At 39.8% G+C, this 8,991-nt stretch overlaps 1 protein-coding gene across 1 annotated transcript in view; it reads right to left on the reverse strand.

Annotated features, from left to right (window-relative positions):
• Slk (STE20 like kinase) overlaps nucleotides 1–7,141 on the reverse strand; it is a 61,242-nt gene extending 54,101 nt beyond the window's left edge. The window contains exon 1 of the mRNA XM_027930077.2: nucleotides 6,417–7,141. Within this exon, the coding sequence (XP_027785878.2) occupies nucleotides 6,417–6,566 (150 nt within the window). The 5' untranslated portion in view covers nucleotides 6,567–7,141. The remainder of the gene's footprint in view (nucleotides 1–6,416) is intronic.
• Between the last annotated feature and the right edge of the window lie 1,850 nt (nucleotides 7,142–8,991).

An 8,991-nucleotide genomic window follows, 5' to 3' on the forward strand; every position in this document is an offset into this window, starting at 1 on the left:
GAAACATGGAGAATCTAAAACCATGGTGAGAGCTTTTAACTGGGGGCTGGGAGGGGCAGAAATTGTCAAATAAATAATACAGGAAAATGTCACAGAACTAAAGGACTAAGTTTTTGAGCTTAAAGGACTTATCAAGAAACCAGCAAATTAAAAAGGGGTGAGGGGAGATGTACATTAAATTATATCACCACAAACAGGGAATAAAAGAAAAAAGTTAAAAGCCATCAAGAGAAAAAGATTACAAAGAATCAGGAAACAAAATGGCATCATATTTTCAATAGCAACACTGGAAGCAAAAAGGCAAAGAATGGAACAAAGTCTTAAAAATTCTAAAAAAAGTGTATTTTTGAACTAGAATCTTATATATCAAGTATGGCATTATAATAAAAACATATTCAGATAGGCAAGACCTTTAAAAGTGCACTTTTCTTTTCTTTTTTTTTTTTAAAGAAAGAGTGGGAGAGAGAGAGAGAGAGAGAGAGAGAGAGAATTTTTTAATATTTATTTTTCAGTTCTCGGCGGATACAACATCTTTGTATGTGGTGCTGAGGATCGAACCCGGGCCGCATGCATGCCAGGCGAGCGCGCTACCGCTTGAGCCACATCCCCAGCCCCAAAAGTGCACTTTTCATGAATCCTTTCTAAGCTACTAAAAGTTGCACACAATAAAAACAAGAAGGAAACTCTAATAGGAAAAACAAAGATATGAGGCTGGGGTTGTGGCTCAGCGGCAGAGCACTTGCCTCACATATGTGAGGCTCTGGGTTCGATCCCCAGCACCACAAAAAAAATAAATAAACAAAATAAAAGTATTTTAAAAACAAATAAAGATACCCTTGATGTAGTTTGTGATCCCTAGATTTCCAGGGAAAAAAATTATAACCTATTATTGAGAAAGACTAAAAAGACCTAAATACTGACAAAATATATGCACAGATGGGAAGATTCAGTATCACAGAATTATTAGTTTTCCCAAATTTGATTTATAAATTCAATAAAATACTTCCCAAAAAAAAAAAGAGCACACTATATGGAACTTCACCAAGCTAAATCTAAAATGTACAATGAAGTTTGCTAAGACCCAAGAATATACTACACACTATTGAAGAATAAAAACAAGAAGTCGTCTTACTATAGCAAGAGATTTATTTTAATGCTTTCCTAATTAAGATAGTTAGATACTGGTATAGGAATACACAAATAGTTTGACAAAGAGAATAAAAAGTGCAGGAACAGACAAATGTTACAGCAGAGTAGTAAGGAGAAACCCCACCCCATCCCCACTCATTATTAATTCTGGGACAATTGGGTGTGCATATGGGGTAAAAAATAAAATTGGACCCCTAACCTACACCATAAACAAAAATGTATTCTAGGTGAACAGTAGACCTACCTGATAAAGGCAAAATCAAAAAGCTTTTTGAACCAAAGGCCAAATGTATGTTTGTTCTCTCTCTCTCTCTCTCTCTCTCTCTCTCTCTCTCTCTCTCCCCCTCCCTCCCTCCCTCCCCCTCCCCCTCCCTCCCTCCCTCTTCCTCTCCCTCCCTCCCTCCCTCCCTCCCTCTCTCTCTCTCTCTGGAATAGAAGCTCACTGGATTAGACAAAGGGAAATGAAGAGAAAGGAGGGGGAATGGGAATAGAAAAGACAATAGAATGTCAGACATAACTTTCCTGTGTTCATATATGAATACATGACCAGTGTAACTCCACATCATGTACAACAACAAGAATGGGAAGTTATAGTCCATGTATGTATAACACATCAAAATATACTATCATATATACCTAAAAAGAACAAATTAAATGAAAAGCTTTCTTTTTTTAGGGCTGGAGGTACCAGGGATTGAACTCAGGGGCACTGAGCCACACCCCTAGCCGTATTTCGTGTTTTATTTAGAGACAGGGTCTCACTGAATTGCTTAGTGCCTCACTTTTGCTAAGGCTGGCTTTGAACTCTCATTCGCCTGCCTCAGCCTTCCCAACTACTAGGATTACAGGCTTGCGCCACCAAGCCCGGCTTAAATAAAAAGCTTTTTAAAGGTGAACCAGGAAATTATCTTCATGAACTTGGGTTAGGAAACAATGCCTTAAATGTAACATAAAAACCACTGGCTATAAAGAAAAAAATTGATAAACAGAACTACATTAAAATCAAGAATTCTATTAAAAGGAAGACACTATAATGAAAATGAGAACAAGTTACAGAATGAGAATATATTTGCAATAACAATAACCAGCAAGTGGTCAAAACTCAAAATATACATATCTGTGTGTGTATGTATACACAAAAATAAACAAAAAAAAAGGTTATCAATAGAAAAATGAACAAAAAAAGAACACAAAAGAATCTCAAGTTACCAATAAACATACAAAAAGAATTACTTATTCGTTATCAGAGAAAGGTAAATAAAAACACATCATCAGATTGTCACAACTAAAAATTCCGACAATACCAAACATTGGTGAGAATGCAAAGCAAGGACATTCTCATACACTACCAGAGGGAAGTAAACTTGTATAATTAGTTTGGCATCATCTAGTAAAATTAAAGCTACACTGCTCTATAAACCCAACAATTCCACTCTTGGATTATGCCTTAGTGAAGCTCAAGCATTACATGCACCATTGTGTGTAATAGCCAAAAACTGAAAACAACTAATATGCCCATTAACAGTATAATGATAAATAATTGATGATATAATCACATAATGGGATACTATGCAACGATGAAAAGGAACTAACCATAGCTTTAAGTGATAATAAAGATAAATGTAACAAATGTAATACTGATTTTGAAAGAGACAAGACACAACCAAATACACTTAATATGATCCCATTCTTACAAAGTTCAAGTGCATACAAAACTAAATTTATAATATTTAGGGGTAGACACCTAGGTAGTAAGCAATAAAGGAAAGCAAACAAATGAATAACTTAAAGATAGGATAGTGGTTTCCTTTAGGGAGAAGGGATCAGATTCAGAAAGGAGGCAGGAGGGAATCTGGGGTGTTAGCAGAATCCCTTGACCCTAATGTCATTAATATAAAATCACAAAATTATTTGCTAAATGTACAAATGTTTCTATACTTTTCATTACAAAGATTAAATGTTTCAGCCAGGTGCAGTGGCACATTCCTGTAATCCCAGCAGCTTGAGAGGCTGATGCAGGAGGATGGCAAGTTCAAGGCCAGCCTCAACAACTTAGTGAGGCTCTATCTCAAATAAAAAATAAAAATGTCTGTGGATGTGGCTCAGTGGTAAAGAACCTCTAGGTTTAATCCCTGGTACAAAAAATTAATTAAGTAAGTAAGTAACTAACTAACTAACTAAATAAATGTTTCGCTAGTTTTTAAAGGCACACACCTATCGTTTGTCAAAAAGAATCATCCAGCACACAACCACATGTCAGCTTCAATTGGTTTCACATATAAAACAGCTTTCTAGAACTGTAATTCAGTAAACAATTTTATTATTTCTTTTTTTCCTGTTTAATAAAACAAAAATCCAAAGAGAAAGTATTGTAAAGAATATTATATACCTTCATTTTATATCAATAACATCTTAATAAGAGAAAATAGCCAGGTGTAACAGCCCACACCTATAATCCCAGCGGCTCAGGAGACTGAAGCAGGAAGATAACAAGTTCAAAGCCAGCCTCAGCAACTTACTGAGGCTCTAAGCAACTCTCTAAATAAGATATTAAAAAGGGTCATGGATGTGGCTCAGTGGTTAAGCACCTTTGGGTTCAATCCCTGATACCAGAGAAAAAATATATTTAAAATAGTGAAGATTTTTCAGGACAGGAAATAACTTTATTAGAGTTATACAAAGCTTGATATAGCTGAACTAACTATATGATGGAAAGATCATTCAGATAAACTAAACACACAACATGATTTCCAAGTTACAATTTAATTTTTGTTAACAGTTACCATTTCCATAAGCAAATAATAGCTAGATCAGGTTTAGAAATAATTTTCTACTGCACTCTACTACATAAAATATTAAGGCTTGAAAATTTACAATTTCTCTCATATAATTTACAATTTCTAGAAATCTTGAAAAACAAAAACTTTTAGGAAAAAAGGGCCAAAAAGGTCTGATAAGTTTAAATTTAAAATTTTTCTTTAAGAAAAAAAAAAAAAAAGAATATCCTGGCTCCTCAAAAACAAAGTAGTGAAATTAAAAAAAAAAAAATTGCAAAGTATTTGAAGTATTGTACTAAAACATAATCAAGCCCACAGAAATTACCCTGGCCACAGTTTTATAGTTTTAGCTGCAAGGATTAAGTCACTAATTTTTCAGAAATTTTTCAACTTATGTCTCACTATAAGAAGAGACATTAACTTTGCTGAAAGTCACTACACCTGAAACAACACAATCTGCCTGTACCATGGGAAACCAAGAAAATGGCTTATAGTCTTCTTAGTCTATTTTTCTGTCCTATCCAGGTATTTTGATTCTTTGAGTTCTAAATGTAGTAACAGTAATTTGTATCATTTACTGAACCCTTTCTAGTGTTCCTCTAATCCTCACATACTGAGTAGGCCTTACTGAAGAGGAAAGTCAGGTACAGAATAAGTAATTTGCCCAAGGTCATATAGACTGCTACTCAGAAAGGGAGTCGAGAAATATTCCCCTTCAGAGTCCGTGCTCTTAATACTATACTGTTTATATTCAATAAAACAAACTTTACACCATGAAAACTGCCTATGATCACCGAGCACCTTCTCTACAAGATTCCAGATGTCTTGAAGGTTTATTTCTGTCTTTCCTAGTTAACTGCATACTCACAGAATCTTAATAGAAGGGATCTTAAAAAAAACACTTAGGAAAATCTTTGATTTTACAGCTAAGATTATGAAGTCTAGAGAAGTTAAATGTTTTGTCCAAGACCACAAAGCTGGCTTGGGACCACCAGCACCAAAACATTACTCTTAACTACCAGAAATAACCTTCCCACCACACTAGAAGTCCTTCCTTCCTGTCATGCATATTATACCCTAAGCTCTTGCTATTACCATACTCTACCTCCATACAAACACTGAAGTTCACTTTGCCAGCTTTCAATAGCATTCACATATAGGTTACATATTCTTTCATTTCAACAAATACAAAGTGAAATGCATGTGCTAAGGCAATGGCTGGACCCAAATGCATAACTTTGGCCCCTAATTTTATTATAGAAACCTGAACATATTAACTATGTGACAAGTGCAATAGTAGTCATGTTTTGAAAGCATACAGAAAGGAGTGGATATTCAGGCTGGGTAAAGAGTGAAGACTGAGGTTCTAACAAGATGTATTCAAGGCATGGCAAAGCAGAAGTCTAACAGTGCTTAGCAATAAGGAAAAGGCTATCACTTTTACCTATAGGTAATAAAGTTAAAAAAAAAAAAAAAACACACTACAAATGACTGTGACTGTGAACAATTTCTTACTATCAGTATACTCACCCATGAAATGTGGACACTACTACTGACCTGCCTACTTTCCAGGATTTGTATGGGGGCCAAATTATGTGAAACAGTTTAAAAACTGCAAAGTTCTGTATAAGTTATTTACTGTTTTCATTTCTAGGCAACCCGGTGGGTTCTTCCCCTAAACTGTGTCTCATAAAAACCTCACCCTTCAGGATGAAAATATTCCTATGACATCATTCATATGCTCCTTAGGAGAGTGTAAACAGTTCACATTAATGCCTTCAGGTTGAAATGCCAAACCCCTCCACTGAAATAAATAAACATACATATGTAGAGTGGTTTTTTTTTTTTTTTTTTTTAACTTCTCAAGTGCTGGTATCGACTTCTAGTTAATGCTTATTATATTTAAAAACTAGTACCAGATGCAAATTTTATTCTGGAAATTTTTTACCAGAAACTTCATTCCATTTTATAGTATGTGGTCCAAGCAGCTAACTCAAGAACTGACTGCAAGTGGCAATCACTTTGTTCTGATCCTAAGAGACGGGTTATGTTTTAGCAATGGATACTATCAAATATATGCCCTGGTCTCCAAAAAAGAAACCGTTTTAGTACAGCACGCATGCACGTGCAGTTGTTACACAAACATACACTGAAAGGTGTAATGAGTTTCCGATTTTAAAATATTTGAGGGCCACAACCCGACCCCTCCCATAAATTAAAGAACATTAATCTCAAGTTTGACAGAGTAGACTGAACAACCCTGCAACCTCAGCAATCACTCTAACTACATTCAAGCCCCATTGTGTTCAGACCAACTGTTTAAGCTACTGCTTGGATGATAAGCTAAATAAAGTTCCAACGCAAATTACAAAGCCAAAGGACGGGGCAAGAGACAGGAAAGGGACTGGGAGAGCGGAGAAGTCCTCGCGCCACTCCGGGCTAGTGGCAGTTTCATCTCCCAAGTGCAACTTCCCGTTTTCTCCCTCTTACCTTGTACACTTTCCCAAAGGCTCCGTCGCCTAGTTCTCCTATAATTTCCCAAAACTCCTCGGGGTTCAGGTCCCTCTTCACATGTTCATATTGCTTCTTCTTCTTCTCGCTCCCCAACTTGAAGATCTTACGGAAATTGAAGAAGGACATTTTTCCTCCGAACAGAGTTCCTTGCACTTAAGGACTAGAAACAACAATAAAAGGCAAAGTTTCTCCTCCCAGCTCTCCCGCGCGAGCCCGGCGGGCGGCGGCGGGCGCGGGGTCTCTGGCTGCTGGGGCCGGGCGGTCCCAAGAAGGCGGGGCGGGACTCGGCTCCGGCCCGCCGTGGGGGGGCGCGGGCAGGCGGCCGCTCCGGAGAGCCCGGCCGCGAGCCGCGCGGGTCGTCGCCTCACCCCCGCCGGCCCTCGGGGGCTGCACCTGCCCGAACGCTCGTCCCACCGCCCCGGCCCGACGGGTCAGAGCGGCCCGGACGCCCGCGGTCGCCGAGACTGAGGCCCGTGTCACGGCGAGTCTCAAGGGGCGGCGGCCACCCCGGGCCAGGGAAGCGGCCGGCGCCTCCGAGACGGGCCGTCGACAAGCCGAGCTCTCCCGCCCGGGGTCAGAGTCTCCTCCACAGCCGTCTGCTCCTGCGACGCGAGGCCCGTGCGTCCCCTCAGCTCTGGGGCACAGCCGCCGCCTCGCTCTCTCTGGAGCCCACACAGCCTCGTCCTGGAGCGCGCGCGGACGCCGACGCCGACTCCGCAGCGCGCCCGCGCGCTCCCGGCCGCGCCCGCGCGCTTGTGGTGGGGGGGGGGCGTCCCCTCTGGCCCCGCGCACGCGCGTTAGGTCCCACTGGCTCGCAGCCCCAGCGGCTTACAGGCTCTCCGCACTTGGTTGGTGGTGGGTGCTTAAGCTCTTCAGTGCCGGACCCTGGTTCCCGGCCAAGCCTCAAATCCAAGTCAGTCCCGGCTTTAGTGGAGCAGCCCCTGAGGGCATGACCCGGTTGATTGTGCTATAGTTTGTTGCCTCCATTCAGGATCTGGGGGAAGCTGTAAAGCGAAAAAGCTAAGCTGTCCAGGTTGGGCCCAAAAGTTGACTTTTTCACTCTTTATGTCACAAAATACAGTGAGAGGAGCAGACACGTGGTGGCTGTGAGCTTTGGCTCTGGAGCCAGGGGTCTGTAACCTTGGGCAGGTAACCTCTACAGGCCTGTTTCCTCATTGTGAAGTGAAGATCCTAATAGTCCCTACCTTCAGGTTGCGGCGAGGGAACCCATGGTGCCTGCACCAGCAAAAGCTTCGTTCTCACTGTTGTTTCAGTGTGCAAGTAAGACAGACAAAAACTGTTTAGCGCAATTCGAAAGTGATGACCGCGACACTCCCTTGAAGGTGACCTAACCTCTCAGCCACCTCCACAGCCATAAACCTGGTGCCGCCTTTGGTGACTCCATCTGAACCAAGGCCCTTGCTTCCTGATCTGCTGGGGTTGTGTGGGCGTTGACTGGAACCCGTCAGATGGTGACCTACCGTTTCCCTCCTCCACCTGATGACTGGCGGGGGCCAGTCATTCATCATAGTATCAAGTACCTGGCAATATTCCTGGCATGGAATAGGAAGGCAAACCTGATGAATGAAGACTGGAGTTAACTGAAGCAAGGCAATGCTGCTATTTACATAATGTCATACTCCACCCCCAACCATTTTGTCCTCCAGCCCTAAAATGTTGACACAAAAATCCTTCTTCCAGCAAGAGGCTTCAAATTATTGGGTTTCTCAAGATCCTTCTATGTTTTAAGCAGTTTTATTGAAATATAACTTCAATAAAATATACTTATAAACTGTACATATTTAAAGCATGCACTTTAATATATTTTGACAAAGGTATATGGTCATGAAAATACCATAATCTGGGGCTGGGGTTGTAGCTCAGTGGTAGAACGCTTTCCTAGCATTATGAAGCACTGGGTTCGATTCTCAGAACCGCATGTAAATGAATAAAATAAAAGTCCATTGACAACTAAAAAATATTTTTTAAAAATGCCATAATCTATTTTTTAATTAGTCATTTATGGAGAAAATGAGGCAGTGCACAAAGCAGAAAATAAAAAGTAGTGGAATTTCACCAGCCAAACATAACCATTGATAAGTTTATTGTATTTCAAAACATTATTTTTTGATTATGCATTACCTTTTTTTTTTACATGGATAAGATTACACTTCATATAAAGGTTTGCATCCAGCACTTTTCAGATTCTGGTACAATTAATCATTTTTTTTCTCCATCATAAGATATTTAGATTATGTACTATTTTTTCTATTTTAAATAAAATGTTGGTAAATATCTTTGAACACAAATCCTTTCCCACATATTTTTTTCCTAGTACAAATCACCAGCAACAGATTTGGGTCAAAGGTATATGTCTGTTTCCTTTTTTCTTCCTTCCTTCCTTCTGTCAGGCCTTCCTTTCTTCCTTCCTTCCTTTTTGTTATTGTTCTTTTCAAAATAGTAAAGCCTTTACTGTTTTCTCAAATTAAAAGAAAATATTTATGTCCTTGTTAAAATAATTCAAATGCAGGAATTATAAATTAGAAAGCTG

Source organism: Marmota flaviventris, chromosome 4 (genome assembly GCF_047511675.1).
Source record: "Marmota flaviventris isolate mMarFla1 chromosome 4, mMarFla1.hap1, whole genome shotgun sequence".
NCBI lineage: Eukaryota > Metazoa > Chordata > Mammalia > Rodentia > Sciuridae > Marmota > Marmota flaviventris.